Source organism: Lissotriton vulgaris, chromosome 12 (assembly GCF_964263255.1).
Source record: "Lissotriton vulgaris chromosome 12, aLisVul1.2, whole genome shotgun sequence".
Lineage (NCBI taxonomy): Eukaryota > Metazoa > Chordata > Amphibia > Caudata > Salamandridae > Lissotriton > Lissotriton vulgaris.
Window position 1 is genome coordinate 571,752,453 of NC_141700.1, and position 16,021 is coordinate 571,768,473.

Below are 16,021 nucleotides of genomic sequence, written 5' to 3' on the forward strand. Positions count from 1 at the left end.
GAGGTTCCCTCCTGCTCTGGGGTCGCGGACGTACGGAAGTCCGTCCGCGATCCTAATCGACCCCTAAATGTGCTCGTCAAAATGCTGCCTGATGGGATCGGAAAGTGGGCCCTGTCACAAAGATAGCACCAAGTAAAACCACTGACCTTTTGCAGGAATACACTCACTTCTTTGTAGGGTACTGCAGTGGGTCTACATTAGCCAGTGCACAGAGGGTGCACAACTTCAGCCAATAGTGAGTGGGGTTGCGTTACGGCTGGCAGGCTGAGGTACTTCCATTTGTATGAGAGAAAATCTATTTGCGTACCTAAACCCCAATTTTGTGGGTTATAGACGTGGCTGAACGCTAGTCAAAAAGGTTACTTTGCTTGTAAGCTGAATTTAAATGCTAAAACATCCTTAAGGATCAGATTAGTCAAGCACTAGTTAACGAACTGGTGGTTGAGTATAATGCAAAAATACCCAAGGGCAACAACAGTACTCTCTCGCTCCAACAGATGTTTCAACAACTGCTCTTATTTTTCAGGAGTAAGGTTCAGAGCTTCATCTCTGCGAACAGCTCTCCCCACGAATTCAAGAGGAATGAATTGTAATTACACCAAACGCAAAGGGCGAGCTGTCCCCATAGACAGCCATCCATCCCACCGCAGATTCCCCCAGGGACACAGAGGTCAATCATTGGTCACGGGCCTTACTCTGTCCCAGGTGGGACAGTGGCACCACATTACTGAAAATGCTGAAATAGCATTGGGCAGGGTCGGCTTTAGCGTTAGTAGCCTCCCAGTGCGAGAGCCTTTGTTGCCCCCCTTCCCGCCTTCTCTAAGGATGCCTTCACTATTTCCTTTCAGTGCTTCCCCTCATTTCTTTATAGCCACCCTCTCGCAATAAATTGTTATTATTGCGATGCCCATTTTAATGTAAGAGAGCGCTTTACATAAAACGCACATTATTCAGAGTCAATGAATCCTACAAGAGAGTAAATGCTTCTCCCTCCCTTTCCCTCCCACTCGCTCTCCCTCCCTGTGTCTGCCTCCCTTTCTCTCCCGCCCTCCCTCCCCCTGTCTCCTCACCCTCGCTGTGAGTGCCCAGGCTGTGACAGCTTCCAGGCGCAGGCCCGACACACACACAGCCGCACCCGAGCTCTTGACACATCTTTAATAGACTATTGGCATGTTAAGGAGGCCTTGATCACCTTTCAGCGCCCCTGCAGCCCCACTCGGACTACGGCGGGAATCGCCCGGCCCCCACAGAGCAGCAGAGTTGCCGAGTGGCGCTCTGGTTGCAGACACACTTTAAAAAAAATCAAAAGAAAAACTCGGGTTCGATATTTACAAGGTCCGTGGGCCGCCAGGGAAGGCTTGCCGGGCCGTATTATGAGTACCCCTGCCCTAGACCATACAGAAGCTAAGCTAGCTGTAACTAGTGAAGTTTGCTTGATACCGTAGGACCATGGAGGGGAAGCTTCATCTACCCCTCCAGCAGGTGTCCCATGGTACTGCTCGAGTTGGCTGTGCTGGGTTCTGCAGGAGCAAAGCAGTACCCGCAGCTCCTCCCTACGAATTTCTTTTTTTTAATTTGGCTCCAGGTGTCATTCCTCTGGGTCCCACCCACAAGTACCAGAGGATTAGGATGTCCCTACTCTGATCCCATGTACTCATTTTTTGAAACTTTCTTTTACGACAGAAGGACTAAGTCAATGAGTCTTGTAATGGCAGCGGCAACATTTTCTTCAGACTTGTGGTTAGCCAATCATATTGCTCAGTACAGAGAGACCGGAACCAGACCAGTGGTACCGAAATGGCCGACGGGTGAAAAAGCTCCTTTGGTCATCCAGAAGGCCCTATTTTTTAATTTTCAGTTCTGAGAGACTCCAGTCGGATGAAACATCAAGATATAGCTAAGTTTTTATCTATAGATATATTTATATTTATGTGTGTGTGACTGGCTTATCACATCATAACATACTTTATGAATAATCCACGCCATTAAAGGTAGGCAAACGTTCACCCACCTAATTGGGCTTAAAGACTCAAGCAAAATCTGGGATATCTAAGTTTTAAAATGTTTTCCTATTTTGTGAACATGAATCGTATGGTATATCTGTTAAACAAAACCATTTGGCGGTCAGGTACACGAAAAAGAAAACCAGAACAAATTTGTTACGCTGTAAAGGAAACAGGGTCTTAATATCCACTGGAAAATGACAACCTTATGGGAGGAGAAAAGATTATCATGCACCTGAAACAAAGAATTTTTTATGTTTTAGGGAGATACCGATTTTCAAAGGAAGAAATTAAGTTGTGTTTCATCACACCTTATATGCCAGTCCATGTTTGACCTCCTTGTTCTGTAAAATGAAAGCTGGAATCAAGATATTTAGCTATAAACAGTTCCTATATTGGATTACTCCTTTATAAGCAGAACAAAGATTCCACTTAGTTACACTGGTGTTCAATGTGGATAGATAGATAGATAGAGCACCGACTACTATGGATAAATAATAAAACATGTACAAGAGTTGAGATATACAGTACGATCTCACTATCAAGAAGTTAACTATAGCACTTATTTGTGGTAACTAAAATAAAGTTTATGCACACTTTTGTCCATATCTTGATTCAGTAATCAACCAGGAGTATTCCAAGGGCATAATTCCTACAGTTGTTTAAGGGTGACCTTTGAAAAGTACCATAATAGTTTACTTGAACCTGTATATGAATGTTGGAATCTGCACAGCCATTCAAAAAAGCTTCCTGAGCAGGTGATAGTTACTCTCAAAGGGTGCACAGACAGAATGTCGAGTTTTAAATATCAACATACACAAATATTGAGTTGGAAATATCGTGATACAGGAATATCGACAGCAAGAATATCATGGTAAAGAATATCGACTTTAAGGTAAGAAATATTGTTTTTGAAAATATTGAAGTTAGTAATATTGTTTTCAAAAATATAGTTGTTTAAAATATCGATTTTAAAATTACTGTTAAGTAATTTTGCATGTATTTAAAAAGTATGTAATCTATTGTTTTGTATAAGTATTGCTTTTGTTTTTTAATATATGTGTTACATTTTTAGTAATGATTATTTTTATGTTAATTACATTTTGCGTTTTTTAGTTCTGTAGTGGGTGGTGTGTTTATAGGGCAATAGGGTGGGAAGTAATTTAATTATAATAAATTAATTAATATGTTTTATTTATTAGTAATTATTTAATTTAGATGTTATAGTATTAATTGTGGGAATTAATTATTATGAATTAAATAATAATTGGTTGTTAATTTTTAATAATTAATTAATTGGTAATTATGTTAATTGTGTTTTTTTAGGAGCGGGTTGTGGCTTTTTAGGGGAATAGGGTGGGAAGTAATTTAATTATAATAAATTATTTAATATTTTTTATTTATTAGTATTTATTTTAAATTGTATAGTATTAACTGTGGGAATTCATTCATTATTAATTATTAATTTGTTGTTAAATATTATTAACTAATAGGTAATTAGGCTAATTGTGTCCTTTTTGTAGGAGCGGGTTGTGGCTTTATAGGGGAATAGGTTGGGATGTAATTTAATTGTAATAATTGTAATAATAATTTGTATATATTAATATTTACTTCATTTATAATTTATAGTGTTACTTTATTAATACTTATTTATCAATTGTGTGTTAATTAGGATTAATTAATTGGTAATTATTGATGTTAAATATATCATTTTTTACAATGGGCTGTGGGGTTTATATGGGGAATAGGGTGGAAAGTAATTTATTTAAAATTAATTAATAATTAATTGTTAATTATTGGAAATTAATTCTTTAAAATGGAATATGGCAATTATGTAATTAATTTGAGATGTGAGTTGTGGGGTTAATAATGGTAAAGGGTGGCAAGTAAATTATTTCCAATTAATAATAGGTTGTTGTTAATTGATAATGTAATGATTTAAAATTAGTTATGGAAATTGTGTAATGATTTTTAGGTGTGTGTTGTGGTGTTTATTGGGGTAGATGGTGGAAAGTATTTTAGGTTTTATTAATTAATAATTAGTTGCTTATTATTATTCATTCATCAATTGATAAATATTTATGGTACTTGTTTACTTTTATTTTGTGTGTGGATTTTCGTTTTATAGGGGTAATGTTTGGTGAGTAAATTAATTTTTATCTGTTTTAATTTTTTTAAAATTAATAATATTTGTTTATTTGATAATTAGTTATGTTACTTTCGGAGGTACACTTTTTTTTTTAGAAATTTAGATGTGTGTTGTGAATTTTGTGGTGTTAGAGGCTAAGGAAATAAAAAATACTAATTTTATGTTACAATTAATGTTTTTGATTATAATTAATTTCTATTAAATATAGTTATTTTTAATTTATTTATAAAATAACATTTGTAGGTCATTTTTAGATTTTTTTCAACATAATATTATGTTTCTATCTTATGTAATTTTTGTTATTTTTATATATGTTTTCTTTTTTTGTTTTTAACATATTTTGCATTGTAGTTGATATTTTGTTTGTTTTTAATTTTGAATTGTCTTCAGTGGGAATATTAATGTTTACCCTTCCGCTATGCAACACTTTCCCTACTGTTGCAGTAATTGGAGGGGGAATAGTAATTTTTACCCCTCCGCTATCTAACACTTTCCCTACTGTTGCATTCACCGAAGTGGGAATAGTAATTTTTTCCCCTCTACTATCCAACACTTTCCCTACTGCTGCACTCGCTGGAGTGGGAATAGTAATTTTAACCTCTCCACTATCCAACACTTCCCCTACTGTTGCACTTCCTGGAGTGGGAATAGTAATAATTTCCCCTCCGCTATCCAACACTTTCTCTACTGTTGCAGTATTTGAAGTGGAAAAAGTAATTTTATCCCTCTGCTATGCAACACTTTCCCTACTGTTGCACTCACTGCAGTTTGAATAGTAATTTTTACCCCTCCGCTATCCAACAATTTCCCTACTGGTGCACTCACTGGAGTGGGAATAGTAATTTTTACCCCTCCGCTATCCAACACTTTCCCTACTGTTGCAGTAATTGGAGTGGGAATAGTAGTTTTTACCCCCACACTATCCAACACTTTCCCTATTGTTGCACTAACTGGAGTGGGAATAGTCATTTTTACCCCTCCGCTAATCAACACTTTCCCTACTGTTGCAGAAACCGGAGTGGGAATAGTAATTTTCACCTCGCCGCTATCCAAGATTTTCTCTACTGTTGCACTATTTGGAGTGGAAATAGTAATTTCTACTGATCTGGTATCCAACACTTTCCCTACTGTTGCATTCACTGGACTGGGAATAGTAATTTTTCCCCTCAACTGTCCAACACCTTCACTACTGTTGCCCTCACTGGAGTGGGAATAGTAATGTTTACCCCTCCGCTAGCCATCACTTTCTCTACTGTTGCAATAATTGGAGTGGGTATAGTAATTTTTACCCCTAAGCTATCCAACACTTTCCCTACTGTTGCATTCACCGGAGTGGGAATAGTAATTTTTACCCCTCCACTATCCAACACTTTCCCTACTGCTGCACTCACTGGAGTGGGAATAGTAATTTTAACCTCTCCACTATCCAACACTTCCCCTACTGTTGCACTTCCTGGAGTGGGAATAGTAATAATTTCCCCTCCGCTATCCAACACTTTCTCTACTGTTGCAGTATTTGAAGTGGAAATAGTAATTTTATCCCTCTGCTATGCAACACTTTCCCTACTGTTGCACTCAATGCAGTTTGAATAGTAATTTTTACCCCTCCGCTACCCAACATTTTCTTCACTGTTGCAGTCATTGAAGTGGGAATAGTAATTTTTACCGATCCGCTATCCAACACTTTCCCAACTGTTGCACTCAATGGAGTGCAAAATGTAAGTTTAAAAATTATTAAATATTTTAATGTTTTAAATTTTTAATATAATGTTTTTTAATTAGATTTTATGTTATAGGTGTATGTGTGTATATTTATTTGTAAATTTTTATATATTTATAACATTTTAAAATAAATTAAAACTATTAGTTTATTAATTGTTTTAAGGTAAATATACATTTATATATTACATTTTATATATGTATTGTTGGACTTTGCCCTTTTGGCAGGTTCACACCGAAACTTTTTTCATTTACCTAGCCTGTTTCTGTACCCTGATTTTAGGCCTCTGCGCACTTTTCCCTGTGGTCCAGTGTAAGGTGCGTGCGCTCTCTGTGTATATGTGGTGAGAGTGCCCTGCCCTCTCATAGGAATGCATGGGGAATATGTTTGACCATGGTAGTTCCTCATGTGTGGGGAGTGCAGGGGACAAGTTTGGTATGTGCCAACTCGTGAGATTAAATGCTGCGCAATGATGTGCGCGAATTTAATGTGTCTAGTGTGGAAGTGCCACTTCTAGAAGTTGGCATGTCTGTGCAGTAAATGTGAATTGACTGTCTGGCTTGTGATTGGCTGGAGTTGGATGGTGTGTCTGGCTCCAGGAGTCAGGATGCGTCTGCCCCGGTGGTGAATGGAGAGATCTGCATGTTGATAGGAGAGAGGAGTGCACCTGGGACCTGAATAGGGCTGGGCCTTCCCTCCACAATGCTGGCTCCACCCCCTGTGGTGTGTCTGATGTCACTGACCCACCCTGTGAATAGGCAGAGGGGCTGAGCAAAACAAAGTGCTCAAGAACCAGTTGCATCTGGTTCGCCCCTTGCCTGAACCTTTGGAAACAAAGGAAATGGTGTTTAAAAGAGGGGCTGTGACCCCATGAAAATGTTCTTGTCCTGTACTCGAATCTACCAGGGGCGTGCTGCTGCTGGGGCCCAGGGTAAGGCTTGCCTCCCGGGGCCCTGCCCAGCCCCTGGATGCTGGAGGAATTTCCTTGTTGGGAGCTGCTTGCTCCATCTTTGCTGTCCAGGACTTCTTGGCACCCTGGTTGCTCCAGCTGCTCTTTTCAACTGAGTGTCCTTTACCTTTAGCGCCTGGGAGTGCTTTATCTTAATTATCCCCTTATCTTGAAGGAGTCTACCCCTCAGCACATCATTTATCCTGGCATTGCGGGTGCCTACCCCGCTTATTTTCGTACTCTATGGCAGGTGCTCACCCTGCTCTATATTTTAAACTCATGCAGGTGCCCACCCGCTTATTTGTGTGCCTTAGCGGGTGCCCACCCTGCATGTCCGTGTATTTTTAATTTCGAGGGAGCCCACCCCTCATTCGCCCCGGAAAATCACCGCCATGGCCCCGAGGCCGAGTCGGTCCCGAGGAACCAGACACCGACGTCATCACGGTGCCGCGCTCGGATTGGTCCCAGCCGGTAGAGACTCCCGAGGCATCGCAGGCGTGAAGCACAGGGATTGGCCCATCCTTGAGGGCTTCCCCATGCTTGGAGCCCGAGCTGAAGAGGCCAGCGCCATGAGAGGACGATGTGGGGCTCCCAGACTGTAGGGAGAGCCCCGCAGGCGCCGCCGAGAAGCGCGAGAACCCCCCACCTGTGCGGGAGCCCGGTAAGTGAGGGCTACGGAGGGGGAGCATGGCCGCATTAGTTCTAGAGCGGCCCCCGCCTGATAGGGGGCTGCTCCAAAGAATGGGGCAGCCTTGCCTAGAGGGGCCTGTGCCCCGTGACATACCCAGGCCCCATAGTGGAGTCAGTTTCCCGAGCGGCCCCGGATAGCAGTGAGCAGCTCCAACATTCCGCATATTTGTTCCCAGAGCCCAGATGGTTCCAACGAGGCCCCTAGTCATTTTTAGAGTCCCCATGAGGGACTGGGGACACATTTAATTTAGAGCCCGTTTTGGCTCCAACCTGTACCGTTCAAGAGCCAGATGGCTCCAGTGGTTTGCTAATTATTTACTGAGCATCGTGTGGCTCCCATACTTGGCCCATGTTTGCTTTCAGAGCCTAGAAGACTCAAACGTTGGGCGCAATTGTTTCTGAGGGCCAGTGGGAGCCCATGCCGCAGTTTACAGATCCCAGCTGCCCAGCAAATAGTGGGCAGCTACACCGTTTAGGGGTTTATTTCAGGGGACATGTGATTTTGGGACTCAGGAGTGGGACGCACTCCTTCGCCCCTACTTTGGCCTTTCACAGCTGCGAAGCACTTAGTGCCAGCTGCAACGTTTAGGCCCCAGTCCTGGTTTTCAGTTGCCCAGCAAGTAGTGGGCAGCTGCAAGGTTTAGATTTGCGCAGATGGCGCACCCCTGACTGGTGCTGCATTGGCAGCGCGCCCTGAAATTCTGGACGCAGGGCATTTGAGCCCCTTCTTGATGGCCAGTTGGCTAGGGGGCTGGTATGTGGATAGGGCGCAAGGCCCTAATGTGATTAATGTGTTCTAAATGTGGTGCTAGGAAATGTAATGCCTTTAGTGTATTTTACGCACCCTGTGTTTGATACCTCTAGAGATGGTTTTACCTATGGAGGTTTGTGTTAGTGAGATTGTACTTCACTGTGATTTACGCTCCTAAATGTGAGTTATACCTAGGAGGTAGGGTCTAATGTGTTTAGACTAGTGAGAAGAGTACATAATGTAATTTATGTTATAGGTTGAGGTGGAGTACCAGTAGTTATTGGTTGTAGGTTTATGATCTATTTTTTTACTTGTACCAATTTCTGCTAAGTGTTGATTCTGACAGTGGCCCACCTGGCCCTATCCTGTGTAAATAATCCCTTGTGAATATTGCCCGTGCCAGTTGGCACAATGTATTTTGTGTGATTACTATCTGATGTGTTATGAGAATGCAAAGGCTATTTTTATATAACCTTGTGTGGAGTTCCTTTTGTAGTGTGCCTGAGATGTTGTTGCTGTGTGCGTGCGCAAATGCTTTACACATGGCTTCCGGAATAAGCCTGACTGCTCGTGCCAAGCTACCAAGGGGGTGAGCAGGGGTTATCTTTGGCATGTAACTCCCTTGCCCTGACTAGAGTGGTGGTTTCTGCCTGGCTTTGGCGCAAGCCTTAGCCAACCAGAAATCCCAGTTCTAACATGTATGTTTACATTTGTTAAATTAAATGTACTTATTATATTTGTTAAAATGCACATTACATCTAAATAACTTTTTAAAAGTCTATTTTATTATTTAATTAATTTAACATTATTTTTTATGTATAAAAAACGATATTTTTAAGTCAATATTTTGTACATCTATATTATTTTTTGATATTTTCGTACTTTACGTTATAAAGATAGAATGTCGATACTTTTGACATCGATATTTATGTGTTGCTATTTGTGTATGGGATACTTTGGTAATCGATATTATTTTAGTGATCGACTCTCAAAGAGCTAGGTATGAGCATTCTGAGACATTCACCTTTCTGTGTGAACTTCTGCTACTCTTATCTTGTGCTGCTGCATTCATATCACCTGACTCTCTGTTTTTGGTCTTTTCACAGGAGATTGGGCTCATTTTCTCCCATCAGCGAGGGTTGGAGCAATAACTCCATGACACCATGTCTGGTGAGAACTTGGCCACGTCAAGTTTTCCATTAATTTTGGCTTTTGTTCCCCTCAGTTTCCCTTCACTTGAGCCTTTGGGGTCTACCCATGGTGGAGGGCTATGTCTCGATCACATTCACAACTCCAAAATCTCTGGCTGAGGCATGCGATCGTAGACAACTCCTGTGCACCAGGCATACCAACCATGTCCCACTAAACAAAGGTTGGGGGCACATTATCACCCCTAGCTGTGAGTAAAAATCAATATAAATCATATGCCCCATCTCCAGAGAACATCTCCACCCGCTCCTTCTCATTACTGCAGTAATCGTTAATTAGCAGTCATTGTTGCCTGTTGCTGTGGGCGATAATGCATAACTGTTGGCCTCTAAAGTAATCGCTGTTTTGAAAGCATTTAGTTTTCAAAAGGAGGTAAAATATTTTAATTATAATATCAATATTCTAGCCATCAGTAAATTAACATTTGCTATCTAGCCTGTCTAGAGAGTGCTGTATGAGGTTCCAGCTGATTGATCAGTGTAGTGACTAAAGGTTTCCAAAACACAGTAAATTAACATTTGCTATCTAGCCTGTCTAGAGAGTGCTGTAGGAGGTTCCAGATGATTGATAAGTGTAGTGAATAAAGGTTTCCAAAGCAGATGTGGCTATAAAATGGAGTACCTCATAAATTGCTCGCTGGTCCCCATGTTTCAGCTGGTGTTGTTGTTTCCTCATCTTCATCTGAAAGGGGCAAAAATGAAGCAGAATTTTATTCTGTGTATAGAGAAGTAAATGATGCAGTCTGAAGCTGCATTTTTGAGTCATGTAGCATCTACAAAACGTCAGATATAAGCACAAATATATATGACAATCAGCAAAACTCAGCAGGCCGCAGAGTACCTAAGACCCAGACACTAGCAATCCCAGAGCATTATTTTTTTTAAACAAATTTTATTAGTTTTTTGCACAAATTACACAAGTCTTTAATAATCACTATCCCCGTACATCAAACCTTCCCATATTCCTTCCCAATTTAAGACCTAAGGGCCATGCAATAGCATGTCAATTCACCACATTAGCGCTCAAATCATTCCCAGAGCATTATTTGTTATGTAAGAACTAGTGTCACAAATATATAGTTTCAATTGTATTTTATCTACTGCATTTGGCAATGGGAAACTTGCCCAAAGACCAACAGCCCATTACACAAAAATAAATCTTAACATATGCCACCATAAAAACTAACCAACCAACCAGGTAGAGTTTATTCTTTACTAACTTTTTGTGGAGCTTAGAAGGGGTTGTGCCTGGAAGTACTGGTGAAAGAGTTAATTCTGAGCCCAAAGTATGGAGATTAGAATCTTTTAGGAAGATGAAGGTAGTTAGTCATAGAATATCTCAAGATGGGAATGGGATAAATTATTCACGACGGGACAATCACATAGATCAATGGTTTAAATGTAGAGAATCTTGAAGGACAGGCTTCCATAGAAACAAAGAAGAAGATGGGCTTTTGCTGAAAGGAGCTGCTAGAGGTTATAAACACATTGGAGCCCCTCATTGCAAGGGCACCTCTGACCCTTCAGGAACCCCCTAGCCCTTAAGCATGGTCAAGGGCCCCTATTCAGCCCAAAGTCAATGAATGTCTATGAGATATGAGAGAATCAGGCTCCTCTTCACATTCTGTAGGCGGGCATTCTTTTTTGTTATGCCACTGGCCTATTCACCAGTAAAGTCTTACAAATATGGATGGAGATCTAAGCCTCGGCCTGCACATATTAGTCGGACTTTATGATATTCACAAATATTGCAAAGAATATGACTGAAAAGCTGTCAAAGCCCATTTCCACACCCCCATGCCTAGGATTTATGGAGGGAAAGAATTCTGCACTTAAGGTGGAGATCTCCACAAATGTAAATGGGCTAACACCTGCAAAGAATCCCTTAGTAAATTCCTGGCAGGAGGCAAAAAGGTCAATTCAATTGTAAACTTGTGGTTACTTCAGAAACTGACTGGGGGTCAGAATTCATGACTTAACCCTCTTTGTGCTGCTATCTGAGGTGATTACTTTTTTTGCACATATTGTTTCACACCCAGTGTATAATTATTTGTTTACACTGCATTGGGACGCCTCCATTAGAAAAACTGATCAGTAAACACTAGGGATGTAACACAATTTTGGTATTTCCTCTGAGATCTACTGTGAGACTTCCTTTAGGTCAAGTGTACTTCAGATATAGACTGCTAGTCTTTATTTGGGATTTAGTATATGTATGGAAAGTTTAATGGAGGCAAGGCATCTATCAGGATTTGCTTCAAGGTACATAGAGCAGAAGAAGCAAACCACCCTGGACAACTCAATGACATAAGCTTGGTCATCTTGAATACTTGATATAGGTTCTTAAAGGGGCATTCATTTATGATGGCATATTGCAGGTAGTCGGCTTCTATGCCACAAAGCATGAACATAAACAGTAATAGTACTAAGCACTGCCAGGTATATTATTGACTGCTCACCTTCAGATGACAATACAGAACAGTAAGGACAATCCCATAGACAAACAAGACGGCATCAAGAATGTAGCAGATCTCTGGCTCCTTCAGTGCCTCTGGAAAACATTAGAGTGGGTATTCAGGTGGGTTATGTGTTTTACATTGTCTGTCAATTTTCCATATAAAGGCATCATTATTTTCAACAAATATCATCAGGACACATACAATATCTTCCAATCCTCATTCATGGTGCTACATCCTCTACACAAGGTCTTTTATTTTACTACTAGGGAAGACGGTTTTAAATAGTTGCCATCAATGATGGAGTGTGCACGTCTCCCATTTTCTCATGTGACACAGCATCCCTTTGTACTTAAGAGTCCTGTTGCTCTGAACAGTTCTACTACAACATCTAGTGCAGAGTATCAAACTGCAACAATACCTAATGCACCATATTGTCTACCCCTACATCATCCACGTAAGTATATATAATTAAGTGTAAATCTGCTATTATTGGCTCCACATCTATGTACCTTTACAATACCTATATCAACAGATATGTTGTCATCTTAAGGCTGGGTGTGGTTGAATGTATTGATTTCGAATGACAAAATATTGACCTGCGACAACAGCAAGTGCAGAATCTTGGCTACCAATACATCACAAATGCAGCATTTTTATCTTGCTAAAATATATATGGGTCTTGGGTCTGTGAATAGGTATTTGAGATTTAAGTGCTTACATGGATATATATACATATACATTTATATATACATATGTTACCTACTGGCGGTCGCCAGTAGGTATATATAGTTAGGACCTAGTTACCATAGGAAATTCCGACCATTCTATTGGGAATAACTTTGGCGCCGATTGAGGGATCTGCCTGTAATTTTCCTTACATTTGCCTCACTGCGCTCCGCTCCTTCCCTGAAAGTTTCGGGGGGATTCGTCAAGGGGGGGCCGAGAAAAAAGGGGGGGTCCAAAACATGTTTTCCCCATGTTAATTTCCATAGGGACATTCTGACAAGGCTACAGCTCGAACGGCTGAACGGAATTACACCAGATTTGGCAAAATGGTAGGGACTGGTATACAGCAGTGCCTTTTGTATGTTTGGTGTAAATCCCTCCAGTAGTTTTTGAAAAAATTGAATGTGAAATGTAGCCCAATGCAATTTTCCATAGGACCTTTAGACACGGCTACAGCCCGAACGGCTGAATGGAATTACACCAAACTTGGCAAAATGGTAGGGACTGGTATGCAGTAGTGCCTTTTTTATATTTGGTGAAAATCGCTCCAGTAGTTGTTGAGAAAATTGAATTTTCCCAAATTATATATCTATGGGTGGGACACCGTGAGTACACGTAAGCTTACCGTACTCTGTACCTTCCCGAGTATGAGCTGCATGCTGATTGGCTGCCACTGTCTGTCAACACTCCAAAACAGAAATTGTTGGCAGCCATCTTGTGCCTCGGTAGACTGAGGCACAGGAAAGCAGAAAAACAAACGTGTAGAACTCAAAAAGGGGGCAGGGTAGAAGCACCCTGACCCTCTAGGCCTGCTCAGGGGGTCCCACAAGGCCCCCCCAGGCCCAATAAATCGCAGGGGTACGCATACCGTACAGAGTACAGTAAGCTTACAGTAAGCTTACTGTACTCTGTACGGTGCGCGTACCCCCGTGATTTTCCCCCCAAAAAATTTTTGGGGGGCCTTGTGGGACCCCCTGAGCAGGCCTAGGGGGTCAGGGTGCTTCTACCCTGCCCCCTTTGCGTGTTGTGCACCTTTGTTTCACTGCTTTCTTGTGCCTTGGTTCAACCGAGACACAAGATGGCTGCCAACACTTCCTGGTTTGGAGTGTTGACAGACAGTGGCAGCCAATCAGCATGCCTTTCACAAGAAAGCAGCATGCTCATTGGCTGTCAACACTTCTAACCAGGAAGTGTTGGCATTCATCTTGTGCTAGGTAGACCGAGGCACAAAAGAAGCACAAAAAAAACGTGTAGAATGCAAAAAGGGGGCAGGGTAGAAACACCCTAACCCCCTAGGGCTGCTCAGGTGGTCCCACAAGGATATTAACATATGTAAACGTTATCCGCTAATAGAATTAGCATTTAAAAAACCTTGCAAATTCACTGAAAAAACCATAGGTTTCAGGCCTTATATAGTTAGGAATTTGCATATAAAAAACCTTTGAAATTCACTTAAAAAACATATGTAAACGTTATCCGCTAATAGAATTAGAATTTAAAAAACCTTGCAAATTCACTGAAAAAACATAGGTTTCAGGCCTTATATAGTTAGGAATTATCATATAAAAAAACCTTTGAAATTCACTTAAAAAACCATAGGTTTCAGGCCTTATATAGTTAGGAATTAGCATTTAAAAAAACATTGAAATTGCTCCTATATAGTTAGTTGTACTAACTATATTTCGCGCACCCGCAATCCACTGCTGATGATGTCACATATTACATCATTCGTGACATGATTAGAATAGGCACTGAAGCGAGAATTATCAGGTCCGAGGAAATTGAGCCCAAGACCCGCCGAGACGGGAATTGAACCCTGGTCCTGGGCCAGACCTCTGCATCAGGGTCTGCCACTCTAACCATTGAGCCACACTTCTCAAGGATGAGCTGACACTAGAAGGGGATGTCATAGTAAAAGGAAACAAATTTGCACCAGGTTGAAGCTGCTTTCTTGTATAGGAGCTCTGTCTCATAAGAAGCAAATGGAAAGGTGAAATACCAATGGAGAGCAATGTTGAGATTTTGTGTCTATCAGTGAATGATGGTCAGATGGAAATATACGTTTCTGAATCTATAGAGCCAAAAAGTGTTGCTGTATAGTGTACCACTTTCATATCGGCATGATTCTACTACGAGGACCTTAATGGTGGATGCCCATAGACATAACAAATAATTTTTTGCCAGAAAGGCAAACATGTTTGGTTGATTATATGTGGAACTGGCAATGGTGTATTGTACTACAAGTGCTGCAACATTAGCAATAAAGTACTAAAATAGTTTTTCAAACTACAGGCTGATTTGAATATAAAGTCTTTGCTATGGAATTCATTTTGTATGGAAAGACATTAAGAGGTTTTATAAAGTCAGCAAACTCAACCACCAAAGAGTGGATTATACCACCCACAAGTTAAAGGGAAGGTCGAGACTGAACAGAGTGGTTATAAAGTTGACCAGATGTTGATGCGTAAAGGTCAACATTGAATGACCATAGAATGATGCCCCACACCATGATGAGAACAATCCACTTGGATTGTTAAGGGGCAGGGTTTTTCTTGGGAGTGCTCTTGTCCACAAAAGGTTGTAGGATGGAAGCGCGAGCGGTTGTAAGGTTGGGAAGTAGTATAATCAATTGATAAACTGAGTGGGGGTATATCAGGATCACAACTGAAGCTTTGTCTATTGGAAAATATGGCCAAAACAATGCATGGTGAGTTCAGGTCCCTGAATTCCAATTCACAAACCAATTAGGGTTTGAAATCATAGTGCAGTGTGGCGAGGTGCTTCGAGGTTAAGTGTGTGTTGAGGAATTCTGTGAAGGTGAAGTTTTGAATTTGCAAAGTTTTGGATATGGGAAATTTGGGATATGGGAAGGCTAGTGATGTGAAATGGTGGAAAACATTTTGGGAAGAATGTTCGTGCCATGAAGAATTCCCAGAAGGCGGCAGTTGAGTTTCAGAAGGAGAGATGACTACAGATAGCACCCGCACTGGCGTAGAGTGAGCCATGATCAGCATGGCTAGTGGTGGAATATTCAGTAGCACTGAATATATTTGCCTTCCCTCGCCCATTGCTTATGACAATGTGGTTAGTAAGGTATGGGGAGAAACCGTCTTGTCAGTCTGCCTATTATTACATGGAGTAACTCAGGGTTTTTTTGTTTCCAAGAGACAATTTGGAGATGTAGGACGCTATGGAAGATGGCAATGCTCATTTATATTAAACAAAGATATTATAGCATGTAATGTCTTTGTATCTGCTCCTGGAACCTCTTCAACAACGTTTTCGCTAAATGATGTTCCAGACATTTTTTTTTATCTAAGACAAATCTTTTTTAGTTTTCTATCATGGGGAGTTTTTCAAGTACCG

General features: G+C 41.0%; 1 protein-coding gene across 2 annotated transcripts in view; it reads right to left on the reverse strand.

Annotated features, from left to right (window-relative positions):
* FCER1G (Fc epsilon receptor Ig) overlaps window positions 1-16,021 on the reverse strand; it is a 182,297-nt gene that overhangs the window by 45,721 nt on the left and 120,555 nt on the right. For both annotated transcript variants that reach the window (XM_086945430.1, XM_086945429.1), the window contains exons 2-3: window positions 11,930-12,021; window positions 10,093-10,152 (exon numbers count right to left, since the gene is read on the reverse strand). In XM_086945430.1, the coding sequence (XP_086801556.1) occupies window positions 10,093-10,152; window positions 11,930-12,021 (152 nt within the window). The remainder of the gene's footprint in view (window positions 1-10,092; window positions 10,153-11,929; window positions 12,022-16,021) is intronic.